Source organism: Camelus dromedarius, chromosome 7, assembly GCF_036321535.1.
Source record: "Camelus dromedarius isolate mCamDro1 chromosome 7, mCamDro1.pat, whole genome shotgun sequence".
Taxonomy (NCBI): Eukaryota; Metazoa; Chordata; class Mammalia; order Artiodactyla; family Camelidae; genus Camelus; species Camelus dromedarius.
In genome coordinates this window covers 32,844,311-32,859,960 of record NC_087442.1, presented here as the reverse complement: position 1 = coordinate 32,859,960, position 15,650 = coordinate 32,844,311, and the positions used below count along the sequence as shown (strand labels likewise).

The 15,650-nt window shown below is 42.1% G+C and overlaps 2 protein-coding genes across 3 annotated transcripts in view; both read left to right on the top strand.

Moving 5' to 3' along the window:
• The window catches only part of IFRD1 (interferon related developmental regulator 1), a 43,495-nt gene that overhangs the window by 6,106 nt on the left and 21,739 nt on the right, over positions 1-15,650 (top strand). Inside the window, exon 1 of one of the 2 annotated variants that reach the window (XM_010975556.3) lies at positions 14,449-14,763. The exons of the other annotated variant lie outside the window; for it this stretch is intronic. Within the exon in view, the coding sequence (XP_010973858.1) occupies positions 14,673-14,763 (91 nt within the window). The 5' untranslated portion in view covers positions 14,449-14,672. Of the gene's footprint in view, positions 1-14,448; positions 14,764-15,650 lie in introns of those variants that run through there. 2 annotated transcript variants of the gene reach the window in all.
• LOC135321674 (uncharacterized) lies at positions 14,471-14,629 on the top strand. The gene has a single exon (XM_064487430.1). The coding sequence runs from the start codon at positions 14,471-14,473 to the stop codon at positions 14,627-14,629; it is 159 nt and encodes a 52-aa protein (XP_064343500.1).

Genomic DNA, 15,650 nt, shown 5'->3' with positions numbered 1-15,650 from the left:
TTGTTATCTTTCAAGCAGTGTGGCTGCTACTACCAGTGTCCCATGTTCCCTGCAGTGGCCAGAAACCTTCTCCCATCATCAAAGGCTTAGAGAGCACAAAGTGTGCTAAGGAAGCTTAAGTCCAGCCTCTAGTTTACTGCTTAGATCTTTTTGCCTCAGAAATGATTATATGAAGACATACAGCCTTGTGTCCATTCTGTATTTTGAATTAAGAACCTCAATACATGGATATGTAAAATTCAAATTGATAACTCAGCATTAACAGCCTTGGACTTTTCCCTTCTCTCTGATCAGTAGTACTCCGATATGGTTTATGGAGTCTACTTTCCTGTCTTGGAGGACAAGGATGCCAAACATCAATTTGGAATGTTTTAGGTGAGATCACCTGGAAGCCAGGTTGCAGGGGAGGTGTAACCATTTATCTCTACTCACAGCTTTGATCCACCCGCCCTCCACCCAACCGTCATGTCTGCTGTCGCCCCGTCTTGTACTAGTGGGAGGGAAGTATCCAGGGCAGTAGGAAACTCCCTGGTCCTGACCTCTAGGATCAGTGTTTCTCTGCTGTCTGTATTTGTGACTAGGGTCTTAGGGGATGCCTTCCTTGGTCTAAATGGGTGGGAGCAGAAAGTTCACAGTTAGGGAAGAAGTATTTGAAATAAAGAGAGAACAGACAAGTATCCTGTCTGTTGATTATGATCTTTTTTGAATCTCTTTTTACATGGAAGTTCCAGTCCTCTGACATCTGAGTTTCTTGGAAAGCACGCACCTCCAGTGTTCTGTCCCTGACATAGATGTACTTGTTCCTAAGTGTTTGGTCCATTTTGGTGTTCTCCACATCCTAAGTGCTCAGTAAACATTTACTAAACAAATGATTCTTGCTGCCTCTATCAGTGTTGCATTGGAGGTGCGAACACAATTTAATAGGAGAAGGTATTAGTCACCAGCCAGACATTTGGCCTTGTCCTCTTATTGTCTGTTCCTGTAATTACGTGATAAACAGATGGACAGGAATGTCCGTAGCATTTTTAATCCTATTTTCTCATATTCATTTGTTCTGACCATCAGAAATCAGTTACCATGGCCAACTATACACCAGGCACTGTACCTGTGACTGGCACTTTATATATACATTCTCTGTAACTCTTGCAATAGTGCTGTTAAGGGATTATGTTCCTTTTTTATTCATTGGTTAATCCACTCAACAACTGCTAGGCTCTGTGTCAGATGGTAAGTATATAGTAGTCAAGGAGACAGACAAAATCCGACATTCACAATGCTTGGAAGCTGAGGCTTAGAGAAGTAACTTGTAGTTAGGGGACACACTGAGTCACCAAGCTAGGGTATGAATCTATGTGACTCCAAAACTCACGCTGTCTCCAAAAAATAGTGATAGTCAATTACAAAGAAACTAAGTGCCAGTCGTTCACAACTTCAGTCATTTCCAGACCTTCAGGCCAATCTCAGATGTTGAGTGTTATTGTCTCCATTTTACAAGTGAGGAAATGAGAGGTTGAATAACTTGCTCATGATCTTAGAGCCCGTCAACAGCAGGGCCGAGATCAGGATGCGGGTCGGCCTGGCTCCTGAGCCCAGGCTGCCTCCACCTGACTGAGCTGCTGCCCCACGTAGCACAGGAGACAGAGGTCCACAGGCCCTGCCCTTACAGTGGGCAGAGAATCAACATACAATTACAGTTCAAAGCAGAATGGAGTAAAGCCACAAGGAGAGTGTAAAAGTGTTTGGGGGTTGAGGAGGGATTATTCTGGTCTAAGGAGTGCTTGAAAGTGCTCTGTTTGATAGATCTACAGGGTATCTATCATCTTTCAAGTAGGAAATAATAGATTTTTCTGAGTGAAAAACTAATAAATGGACGTTCGGATTATTTTACTTCCTTTTTTTGCTTAGTAAATATATTCATCATAATGAAATTTATTGAGTGGCTGACTGGGTATAGTGCTGTAAGAAACACTTCAATTTCAGAGATGTTAAATTGCTAAAAAATGTAGATCTTAAAATCAGATACAGTTTTTTTTTAAAAGAAAACTAAAAGTATACTTTGATCTATGTTGAAGGTATTTTAAGTAGAGAAAGTAGAGAAGAGTCAAAATATATTTACATTTTCACTGGGGCCCCAGTGGGGCTGCTGTGGACAGTTGTACAATTTGTGTCTTACACAAAAGTACCCAGCAGAGGAGGTGGGAAGGGGTTGAAATCCAGTCTGCACTTCTCATGCCAAACAATGCTCCCCATTGCAAGACTGCCTCCCTCCCAAGAGGAAGGACATCTTGGTGCCTTTTAAAATTTTGTAGGAGTTTCAAAGGATTCTCTATGGGCTAGCAGTGACTCTGGGCCTCCATAGGAAGAGCATGGATAATGGTGCTGTAGCAGCCAGGGTTGATGTGTGGTGTTTAATATGACAACATGTTTATTTGTCTACTAGAGACCTTAAAATACTGTAGGAGTTTATTAAATTCTAAATTAAATTTAAGATTAACTCAGTGAGTAGTATCATTGAAAAATGTTAACGGAAAACTTTATTGACTCCATGTTATTATATAAAAATAAATTGTAATGTGGGTAAAATGAAATATAATTCTTGACTACACAATATTTTTATATATAACTTTAGGGGTTTCACAGACCATCTAAATCCCATTTTTGGACCTCAGATTAGCATATCCATATTATAGTACAGAATGATTCAAAAACAATTGACAAATATAACTTGTTTATGTGTTTGTAGCATTTGTTTATAACAAGCATAAACATGTGGTCAAAACCTAATACTTTCCTGATGGCTAGACACTTAGAAGTTCACCCACAATTTGGCACATACATGATGTGTATTTACTGGTTACTGAGTAGCCCATTTTGGAAGTGTGTTCAATTCTTTTTGAATCACCTTGTGTCATTTAACAACTTCCTCTGAGAGAGGTTTATATGGCAACTCAGCACCCCTAGTTTTGAGTGCTATTATGCTGTGAATACATATTTATTGTGGCTCACTTTGCAAGATGACTTTTATGGGTTGGATTAATGGTGAACAGAATAATGCTTTAATGGATGATGATAATTTTACTTTAGATTTCAATGAGTGAAGGTGGTGTTACCTCCCCACCACAACACTCCCTCAAGATCAGATCCACCACACAACCTTCCACAGATCCGGAGTGTCTGAAGGTTCAGAGTTGTCATAGTGACCATGAAATGATGAGCTACTCCAGGGCTCATTCTCACAGACAGTGAAGTTTCCCAGGACAATGAGTCATTATTAAAGCAGGGAGCGCCTCTAAATGGCTCCCTTATTAGACCGACGAGTGTGCGACTGTAAAGCATGCAGTCAGTGTGGTTATCATCACTGGCCAGAGGCTGTCTTCCATTTCACAGACCGTGTTGTGAAACTGTCATGTTAAGTGTTTATTTTCCTGGCCAAATGACACCTTTAAGAAATATTTCATTGGAGAGTTTGCTGAGAGGAGACTGGCTTGGGATTTTTATCCTGAGTTAGATGAATTTTGCTATGGGTGGAAGGGGTGGGGGACCATAACTAGTTTCCTAGTTGAAAATGCCCCATGATTTGACTGCAACCACATACAGGAGCTCCATCCGCCAATATAAATCAAAGTTGACCTTAACAGCAATATATTTATGTGGTCAGCTTAGAGAATAGCTCTTTACAAGTTTTCAGTTGACTCATTAATATGAACACTCATACTTGAATGTGTCATTAATTTTGAAACGTTTTATTTATTTTACTCGCTATCAATGTTTTTCTTTTTGAAGGTATCAAATAATGGGGACTGATTAAAGTAGACTCTACTTCCTTACATTTTTCCTTTGTTAAAAAAAATGGGAATATGTACTCAAGAAAGACACATTTTAATCATGAATGACAGCTGAATGCAAAAAATGCAGTGTGAGATCACCAGGGCACATGCCAAGCATCTGCTTCACCACCTAGCACAGCAGGGATGAAAGTGACTGCAGGGGGGAGTTTGCATTTTGGGGATATTCACTATCAGCGGTTCAATGGGTGGCGGTTTTCCTTGCCTTATTCACAGATGGTCCATAAATGTTTGTTGACATTTTATCCATTCAAAAATATTTGGTGGGTGCCAATTATAGAGTTGGGTGGTTGGGATACAAAGATGAATAAGGCAGAGCCTCTGTGTGCTGCCTCCTGGGTAATCAGTGCGTCATGAAAGAGGCAAAGAGGGATGTGGGAGCATGAAGAAGGGAGGGATAAGTCCCAGGTACAGGATGGCCATGAAGTCTGGAAATGAAGACATAATATTTCACCCTGTATTATAATATAATATCAACAAATCATTTATTATATATTTTGCCTGTAGTTATAGACATGCTGGCCATCTGTAAGAAGGTCAGGAAAGACTAAAGAAAAGATACTTGATTTGGGTCTTGAATATTGAAAGAAGTTCACCAGGTTTGGGGGAGGGGCCTGGAAAGACCTTCCTGGTTGAAGAAAATGTGTGTTTGGGGGATTGCAAGTCACCTTGTTTAGCTGGATTGTAGAAGATGAGATAAAACCATGGGTAGGAACCAGATTTCAGAGGTTTTGTAAACCATGCTAAATACTATAGATGTTATACTGCAGGCAGCCAGGGGCAATGAAGGGTTATGAGCCAGGTAGTGATGTGATCATTTAATCAAAAAGTATTTCTGGAGTGTCTAGTACTTTTCAGACCAGTGCTAGGTGCTGAGCTACAAAGATGAATTAGATGCACAGAATCAAAAGCTAGTAAAGAAAACTATAAACAAGTTAATGTAAAGGAATTCACAGATTTTCTATAATAATTATTATTATAATAATTATAATTATTATTAATATTACATTTATTATTTACTATGTACCAGCATGTGCCAAGTGCTAGCATGCATTGTCTTATTTAAGTCTCCCAATAACCCTTAGAAACACTTGCCATTTTATAGATGGGGAAACCGAAGCACAGAAATTTGGTAACTTGTCTCTGATAAGTGGTGGAGCCAGGGTTCAAATCCTAATGATCTGATTCCAGAAAATGCACTTTTCTACCACTAAGGGCTGTGCTGCTTCCCTGTGACAGAAATTCTCTCTGATTTCTAAGAGCCTAAGAGTCACACTAGAGAGGACAATCCATTCTGCAGAAACAGAGGTGAGGTCTGGAAAGTCTTCATGGAGATAGTGATGGAATTTGCCTTATGGAAAATCGCTGCCAGCCTGGAGCCGGGCAAGGCTGGAAGTGGGAAGCTGAGGTAGGAGGCTAAGTAACAGCTGGTGGGAATCAGTGGGAATGAGGGGAGAGGACAGAATCCAGAGATAGTTTAGATGTGAGACAGTTTATTGTGCTGGATGAAGGTTTCTGACTTAGATATCAAGGTGGATGGTAGAGCCATTAACCGTGATTCATTATGCCAAAGGAGAGACAGGTGGGCTTGAGCCAGGTAGAGTAGGTATGTACATTTTTAATTTGTTGAATTGAGGAGTCTGTGGGACAGTAAATGTCAGTAAAAATCAGTGATTGGATATACAGTTCTGGAGTTTAGAAGAAATATCAAAGCTTGATGTATTGGGTATCAGACTTGAAGATTTAAAAACATATATTAGTTAATTGATGGTATTTACTCCATCCAAAAAATTGGGTCAAATATAACAAATGCATAATATCACAAGAAGGAATTTGTGAAGCTGGCAAAATGCATTACCCCATTTAAAAAAAAAATATGTAGGCAGGTATTCTAGCTTACGAGGCTGTGAAAAAATGGTATTGTAGCACTGGCACACCTTTGGTTAGGGGAACACTGGGGATGCGGAGAAGGTGGGTTAAGATAAAAAAGGTAGAACATCAAAGAATAAGAGTAAGGAAAGAGCATTACTGAATATTACCTTCACAAAAGCATAAAAGTTGTTGGTTCCCCTCCTATTCTGAGAGTTCCTTGATCAGCCTGGGGCTTCTTAAAATGCATCCTAGGAAACAGAACTAGGAGACAAAGGCAAATTTGTCTCAATGGATGCATGAATGGAAATAATTTGAGACTAGAAGATACCTCCTGTACAAAGAAGACTAAGCTATGGAAATCAAGCCAACAAATAATCTTCAAAGAAATAAGAGTTATGACCTATATACTTAGAATTAAATTAACCCTATTATCATGTGTGTAGATACATTTTATACCCTTAGTTTTTAAAGGTACCGTTGCTTATCCATCATGGCAGCCCATGTTTAGAAGGAAAGCTACCATTCATGAATCATCAACCTTAGCATAATTAAAGTTAGCCAACCTGGGATATCATTGACAGAAAAATTGATTCCTCCCATTGAAAAATGTTTCATTTACAAAAATTCTGATGCCAATAAACAGCAGCAACAAATGACCTCATTAAGGACCATTAAGGGAAATAAAAACTCTTAATTAGGAATGCCAAAGATGGAGAAAGAAAAAGACATTGGGGGAAGAAAAAACCACAAAACACTCAAACACAGTAATAGTGAGAGTGGAGGAAAGGAAATTCTCCAAAGAAAGAGTTTTAACAGGATGTTCTTGGACAGAATTTTGTGGAGGCGGCATGAAGTGGGCAGTGGTGCTATGTTGGTACATTCTATTACAAAACAGCAGATGACAGGAATGAGGATTTCAAAGATATTTTCTCTCTTGGAACATATGGGATTTTTTAAGGGTTGTAGGGGAATAGTTGGGGGATTATTTTTATTCAACTCACTTTTGAATGCATATAAGAATGTTAGAAATTGCCAAATGCTACCATCTTTTTACAGGGATTGTTAGATATAACAGTGTCAGTTGGGACACTTTCAGCCCCAAGTCAGAGAAATCTCCAGTTAAAATTGAGACTTAAATATTAAGGGCCTCTATTTATTATCTCACCTAATGGGTGGTCTAAAGGTGGTGTGTGGTGCTAGTTGGTGAGTGACTCAAAAATCTCATCTAGGTTTTTTAATCCTTCCTTTTTGCTATTCCTGGTATATTAGCTTTGTTTGCCCTCCTGGTCACAAATGACAACATTCATAGCAAGGGAAAACCATCTTTTCATCTGTATTTCTCTTGGGAAGGAAAAATCCTTCTGCAAAACCCTTCAACTCTTACACGTCATTGGCTAGAATTATGTTGCATGTCTCAGACTAAAGCAACCATTTGTAAGGGGAATCAGTCAATCATGGGATCAATTATGACCCAAATTCTGGAGTGGAGGCTAGGTCCAGTCTTCCCTGAAACACAGGGCCCCTCAAAGGCAGTTGGAAATCTGGACAAAACCAGGGTTCTGTTAATGAGGAAGGAGGGTCAGACAGATTTTGGGTAGGCAATCACTGGTGCTTGTTACAAACTAATACAAAAGCCTTTCTTGAATGGAATGAAAAAATATTCATTAAATGTATCTTATTAATAAAAGTTTTAGTCTTTTAGCCATGTGTTCAATGGCCAGTTTTCTCTTTAGTAAAATAATGATAACTTAAGAACTATTTAATATAAACATTTCAATGTGGTAAACCCAAAATGGTCAATTTAGTTTGGCTTAAAAGTTTTTAAAGTCTCTTTTCAGAATTCTTTTGCTTGTGTTGGTTCACAGCAGATAACACTGATGATGAATGAAATCCATTCACTCATTCTCCATAATTTAGAAAAATGCTAACATGCCTCCAAAGTGTCGGAGAATCTGTTCCTACTTCCTACTGCCTTTCATCTGAGACTAAAAGACAGGTTTGGCAAGTCCCATGTGCAGCTACCTGGACAGTTTCCTGAGTTTCCAAGGATACTAGACTCAAGAAAACAGGGACACGCCAAGAAGAAACTATCAGTTACTCTGGCTTGCAAGTATTAGAACCTGACTAGACCTAACTTAAGGATAAAGAAAGAGTTTATTTTAAAAGTTCAGGGTGGTATCCTGGAACCTGAAGGCAGGAATTTGGTTGAGTCTTTGGAAGTTTTGCTGCCTGGAGTGGATGCCCTTCAGGAGCTGGGCTGTGTCATCTCTTGTCTCTGCTTCTCACTAAAGTCCCATTTCGTTCTTTTCTCTCTGCAAATTGGCTTTCTTGTTGTTTCATGACTGTGGTGGGCAGATGAGCACCATTTTTTATTCCTTGACATTACATCTCCTCTGCTCAAAAGACTAGTCCAGACTCTGAATGTCTCTCAGTTCTATTTCTGAATTCCTAGGAGAGAGAATCTGATTTACAAATAAGGAAACTATGCCTGAGATGAAGCATCTTATGCAAGGTCACCTAACTAATAAGTGGTAGATAAAGCATTTTGGTTCTAGGTCTATTTGGATCTAAAACTTGGTGATCTTCTGACAATATATGTGATCACCAGTGGGATTTTTCAGGCGCAGTGCTGGCTACCTTACTGATTCAGTTGTCTCGTGCTTGGAGGTAAGTCTGATTAGGGGGCTTAGTACAGTTCCTCCTCTCACTGTCTCTATCAACTCCCAGCCAGAAGATCTTCCCTAGGTGACTGATGTCTAAAATTCCATCATCAGAAGAGTCATTTCTTTCTTTGGCTTAACACAAGGAGTATCTCATCATTATCGAGTACCTGACAGGTTACAAAGACTACACTACGATATCATTTTATTTTACAACAGTCCAGTGATATAGTAGGCTGGAATTGTTTACTCCCATTTACAGATAAGGAAGTGGAGGTTCACAGGGGCAAGGTGATTTACTGTAGAAGAGAGGACTGAATTCCCTGGGGAGGTGGATTAGTTGCTTAGGAATGGATGAAGGATCTCCTTGGTCATGTCCTGGGGGATCCAAGTGGGCTGAGAGGGCAGAACAGCCACAGGCCACTTAATGCTGAGCTCTCTTGCTGGACTAGGGACTTCATGAGGCCAGATACCCTGTTCTCACTCATCTCTTTGTTCTCAGGTTCTAGCACAGTATTAGGTACATAGCAGACTCCTGATGAATATTTGTTGAAAGAATATGAGACTTTTCTAAACATAAATATTCAATATTGGGATGAACTGCCTTGAAAAGTTGGGTGATTGCTCACTCTGGCAGAGTTTAGGAAAAGATGGATAAATATCTGCTTGCTAATACTAAAGGCTAACATTTATTGAGCGTTTACTATATGCTGGGCACTGGGTTAAGTGCTCTTCATGTATTATTTCATGTATTTCTCATGCCAGTCCCATGAAATAGGTTCTGTTATTATCCTCGTTGAAACTAAGGCACGGAGAGAGGTGAAATGACTTGCTCAAGAATCTATTGCAAGAAGCATGGCCAGGATTTGAACCCTGGAAGACTAAATTAGACAATAGACTCAGTCATGTTGTCAACGTGTTTCTAGATGAGACAGGAGTTTGAAGTCTATTAACTCTCAAGTCTTTTTCAACGCTAAGACTCTGGTTGTTTGGCCAGAAGATTGATGCTACTCGATACACAGAGAAAGCAGGGAAAGAGAACTGGTTGTAGGATTAAGGATAGAGGGATTGGTAGAGAACAAGCTGATTTTGATTATGTTTGGTATGAAGTGTCAGAGATCTCCAGAAGAAAAAGTTCATGGTATCTTTATGTTCAAAGAAAAGATAATTCATACGTGTGCTGCTGCTGTGAAAAGCCGTTCCACCATGATATGTCATGGACATTATTGTCTAGTTATGCACACCATGGTACTTATGGCTTGCAGTACTCTTCTAACACAGACTTACACTGTATTATGGATAATACCAAAGCTTTGTGAGATAAGCAACATTCTCTTTTTAGAAAAAGACAATTGAACTTACACTCATTGTCTTTCATTTGTCAGAAATTTCATTAAAGAAAGTGTATGCAATTTCAACTGAAAACCACCAAGAAATATCTCCTATGTAAGGAAAAAAGGCAAACAAAATATATTTTAAGGCTTAAGAGTTTTAACTAAATTTACCACTGTATCCTTTTCTTAAAGAAACAAACAGGGACCTCAGATTTAGCATGTTGTGTTATCACCATCCCTGGCCATAAAACAAAACTTGCAAACATATTAAGAAATGAATGTAACCTAAAACATAACAAGTGGTAATTGTTTTTTAAAAAATGACTTTCTTGAATAATTTTCCTTGACTTCTAAGCCTATCAAATCTCCTGAGACTGAGTCTGTATTCTTTTTTTTTTTTTGGGGGGGGCAGGAGAATTAATTAGGTTTGTTTGTTTGTTTGTTTACTGGAGGTACTGGGGATTGAACCCAGGACCTTGTGCATGCTAAGCATGCACTCTGCCACTGAGCTATACCCTTGGTTTGCTTGAATAACAATGCTGTTTGATAATACAATTTTGCTACAGCCTTAGAAATATCAGAAAAATCCAAATCTGCCAAACAACCATCAGGCAGTTGAAAACACCAGGGGTCAAGGGACACTAACAAAGGGGAACAAGGCAAGATTTTGCCCAGACTGGCCTGTTCCAGCAGGACTGCATACATAACCCATGACTCCTAGGAACACACAGTCGTGTTCCCGTGTGGCCAAGGCCAGCCAGGGACAACCTTGGAATCAGATGGGCCTGCATTTTAATCACAGACCCACTATTTACCAATGGTACAACTTTGGGGAAGTTGCAAAACCTCTCAGAGCCCATTTCCTCATCTGCAAAATGGAAAGGCTTATCTTTCCTTCATGGGGGTGTTGTAAGAAGTACATGAGATGTGTGAAAAGAACCTAGAATAGTGTTCCTGACATACACGCAAAGGTTAGAGGAAACTTTCAGAGGTGATGGATGTATTTATGGCGCTGATTGTGCTGATGGTTTCATGGGTATATACTTATCTCCAAATTCATCAAGTTGTATACATTAAGTATGTACAGCTTTCTATATGTCAATCATACCTCAATAAAATGGTTAAAAAAAAAAGAAACAAAAGAAAATAACCTAGAATAGTATCATTGACAGAGTGGGCTTTTGGTAAATAAGTCTCATGCATTCCTCCACCTTCATTGATTTGCCTTTAAGAAACTAAGATATAGAAGAAATTCACACCCTCACTGAATTAAACAGCTAGTGTCTACCAGGGCCACTATGTACAAGTCTACAGGTTGCTCCTGGGAGGGGACTGAGATAGGTGAATTCTAGCCCATTAGCACTCAGCAAGCTGGGTGCCCTGGCCTCTCTAATTTGCATAAAGGTGCTACTTGTGCTAGTAAAGCCCTGGCATCTGATTCAGAGATAATGAACTTGAACTTTGCCCACTTTGTGTCTGATGAGAAATGGACAAGTTATCAAGAGTTACAATACATATAGTTAATGCTATTATAGGAAAGGTACTATAGGAACACAAGAGAGACATTGAAATCAGATGGGGTGGGGGAATAGGGTATTCAGAATCTGTGATTTAAAGGATGAGGGGGAGATTGTGGAGAAGAATGCTCCAGGCAGAGCAGACATTCAATTATTCATCCACTTATTCATTCAGTAAACATGAATTGAATATCTACCAAGCTCTAATACTCAACTTGAAGATGTAGCAGTAAATAACTTCTTTCTCATAATTCTAACATTCTAGTAGGGCAGAGAGATAATGATAACCGAACTAGAAAAAATATTAGGTAGTGAGATGTGTTTTAGGAGGATAAGCTAGGTGGGGTAGTGGTGGTGAGCTGGGTGAGTGGAGCGTGGGGCAGGTGTGGAGGTGTCATTTAAGCTGAGATTTGAATGGCAACTGGGAGAAGCTCAGGAGATGATCCTATCAGGTAGAGGGAGGAGCTGTTACAAAAGTCCTAAGGGCAGAATGAACTTTACATTTTGAGTTGGCAAAGAGGACACCTGAGGTGTGTCTGGAAGCTGAGTGAGTGAGAAGAGGCCTTTTGTCCTGTTGCCCTTGTTTCTCCTGGTATTTGTGGTTATTTTGTGAGTCACTTCATGTTGTTTGGGGTCTTCTAATTTCTTCAAATATGTTGCAAAACCAATACATTGAGTTAAAGACCACTGCCATATGAGGTCTACAGCTAAATCTTTCTGGTACTTGTATTGATCTGGAGTTAGACTGTGGATGTAAAAATACAGAAAGATGATTTTCTCAAAAGTACCTCTTAGAGTTCATTATACTGAAACCAACACTCCATGTATGGAAGGTTGCTGCCTTCTATTGACCTAGAAAAGTCTAGTCAACAAGTATTTCTTAAGCATTCATTTAGCGTATACTGACTACCTATAATTACCAAGATAACATTCCTTCATGAGGGATAGAGATGATGCAAACAGGGTTCTTGTTTTTGGGGAGCTGACAACTTCATGCGATGACAGATGTGTTTATAAATAAATGTAAAACAAGTATGTATATGATGTGGCAGGTCATGGCCAGGCCTGGCCAGGAAAAGCCTCCAAGTGGACGTGAATGGATGCAGATAAAAGGAGAGCACCCCAAATGTGGAAAAAGCACAAGTTTCAAGGCCTGGAACCTAGACATTAAGCCTGAGTGATGTGGCTCACAGAGTAGCCACATTATTGCCCTATGTGGAGTGTGAGTTGTTTCTTGATGATGAAGAGCCTGGGATTATAAAAGGTATAGTTCTGTGATCCTCCAATCTGGGGTCAGCTCACTCAGTGTGGGCCGATGCCACCAGTCTTCGGATGCACAGTCATCTGAAGAGACAAGACAAGGGCATCAGTGGGAGCTGTGTCCACCAACCTGCATCCTTCTCTGGTTTACTTGCTGCTTCAGGATTAAACAAAGAAAAGGTAAACCTGCGATAGTGTCCTTTGAATAGGCTGTGTGGCCTGTGGGGGAAGTGCCATCTGTGGAGCATTACAAAGAGTTTTAAGAGTTGTGAGGAAAAATAATTCCAGTTGGAGGCTTCACGAAGGAAGCTGAATTTGAGCTAGATCTTGAAAGATGGATAAAATTTTCTAAGGAGTATATGCATGACTGGGACATTATACTGTTCACCAGAAATTGACACACTGTAACTGACTATATTTCAGTTAAAAAAATTTTCCAAGGCAAACGTGGGAGGAAGGACATTATAAGAATGCTGGACAATGTGAATGCTAATATGGAGGCAGGAGAGCAGAGCTGTGTACTGAAGAGCAGGGCAGTGAGGCTGAAAAGGGCATGTACCTGGAGCAGTGAAAGATGGGGCTGGAAAGGGAGTCTGGGCCAGGGGAAGAGGATTGGCATTTAATATGCTGGTAAGCAACTATTAAGCCATGTGAATTAGTAAAATAGGGGACATACAAATAAATCTGGCAACATTATCAGGAATGTAACACTGTGAAGTAACTGGGAAGAGCCCTTAAAATGGCCAGGCACCAACTGAGGTCATGTGTCATTGGAAAAGAGGACATGAATTTAAGAGTTTTATGGTAAAACTGACTGTTTCAGGGAAGCTAGGTATGAATTTGAGCTTTTGAATTTGGACATATGGGAGGACAGTAGTACTGTGAACACACAAAGGGAAGACAGGAAGGGGATACATAGGATTAGACATGCTGGATTGAGGTGCAAGTGGAACATTCAGGTGGAAATGTCCCACAGGCAGTTGAAAGTAAGAGAAGGGGCTCAGGAGAGAGGTGGAGTAAGGGATGAGGCACCTGAGTCACCTACACTGAGGTGAGTCAGTGAGTTTGGTCTGTTATAAGCATAATATATGTACTTAATAACAGGCCCTAAATATGTGACAAATGTAACAAGACAAAAGATCTTAGGAGTACCTTGGAAAATTAAAAACACTGCGATTACTGGTATTTATAGCTCATGTTTGTTTTACCAGCTGTTAAGTTCCCCAAACCCAATCCTTATCCCAGACTGACCTCCTAATTCCACAGGCAGAATTGTCCACGTACACATTTCTTGTATAGAAACCTGAATCGCCAGATCGTTCTAGTCTAGAACAGGAGATAACATACGAACTACGTGACTAAGTAGATCAAAGCACACCTTTTGGAAGGTGGGGTACACAATTAGCCCAGAACCACAATTCAATTATAGGTAACTGATGATCGCTAAACTAATTGAACAACTAAAACCATGCAAATGTTCCCAAGGAAGGGCATGGCTGTGCCTGGGCTGAGGCCGCAGGCAAGTAGGGGAAAGGTTAAGGAGATGAACGCGAGTCTCTGGAGACGACGGATGAGCAACGCTGATGGCGTAGCTCCCAGTTGGAAGCGGGCTGTCGTCATGGGGCATACCCGCAGCATTGCTCACTACCTCCGTCAATTCCAAGACCGGGGAGGGGTCACGAGAAGGGAAGCAAGGCCCGGTGGGAGGAGCTGGGAGCCGGCTCTCCAGGCCGACTACATTTCCCAGGATCCGGCGCGGGGCGGAGACTGGCTCCCTGAGCGCCGCTGGAAGACGGACAGCATTGGATCGGTAGTTAGCATCCAGCGGCCGCCCGCGATGGGACCCCGGTGGGGAAATCTACAGGCATTGGCTAGCGAGAGTTCGAGTCCCGCCCACATATGGTGACGACAGGCGGCGGTCTTGCTACTTAAGGCGTCGTGGCCTCACCCGCCCCGCCTTAGCTCCCGCGCTAGAGAGAAACATGTATCGTTTCCGATCACAGCTCTTCACGGGGATTTCTGCTGCCGCCACCGTCCACTCTTACCCACGCCGCTTCTCGCCTCTGTTGTTAGCCGAAGACTCGCCTCTTAGCCGCCCGCCGCACAGACGTACGAGTAAAAAGTGCAGCTCCATCGGCTGATCCTCGCTAAGCTCCGAGTTTAGACGGCACCGGGCGTCCCACGATGCCGAAGAATAAGAAACGGAACACTCCCCACCGCGGTGGCAGTGGTGGCGGCGGCTCAGGGGCAGCAGCAGCGACGGCGGCGACAGCAGGTATGAGCGTATCCCCGCCGCCTGCATCCCAGTTGCCGGCCGGGCTACCGAGTCTCTTAGACTTGGGCACCGTGGGAGTTGTAGTTCTTTTCCTCTAGCCGTTTGCATCTGCGGGGCGCCTAGTCTGGCCTGCGAACTACACTTCCCAGCGTGCCCTGGGGACCGTACCTCGCGCGATTTGGATCTGGCATGGGAACCGAACTTTTGGGCACCGGCCGTGGGGGCAGGGAAGGGGCGAATGGGTCCTTGGACCTGAGAGGGGGTCGGGGTCGGGGGTGAGGGTGAGCTGGGCAGGAGAGGAACTATTCTCAGAGGCTGGCGCTTGCACTCCAGAGCTCTCCCTGACGGAGGGTGGGACTCAGCTCGGAGTTGCGTCCATGCTGTCACCGGTCGCCTGTGACCACCCGGCTCCAACATGGAGTTGTCCGGAATGCCAAACGTCCGGCGGGTTTGGACCGGCTCTTGCGTCACGCGTCCTGGGCCTTGCGCCGTGCCGGGGTGACGCACAGGCGCCCATGTGGCATCCCATTTCTCTACCTTTTTGCTTATCCCGCCAGTCCACCTGGCTGGCGGAGGCGTCGCAGGCTGGGGGCCACTGTCCCAGTCTAGGCTCTGCTCCTACCCCTAACTGGCACCCGCACAAATCCCGAGCCCCCACCTCTCCTGCGACCTCCCCGCCCCGGGGCAGAAACCGCGTTCTTTGTGCTGTGTTCTCTGCTGAGAGACTGGGATAGGCGAGAGTGGTGAGGAGCTCAGATTGTAATTGGGCAAAAGTTTAGGCTTTTTGTCGCCTCTTTGCAAAGTTGAAGCTTTTCCTGGATGGGTAGGTGCCTAACTGAATTAATGATTCTCAACTCCTAACTATACGATTAAGGAAAAAGGACTTA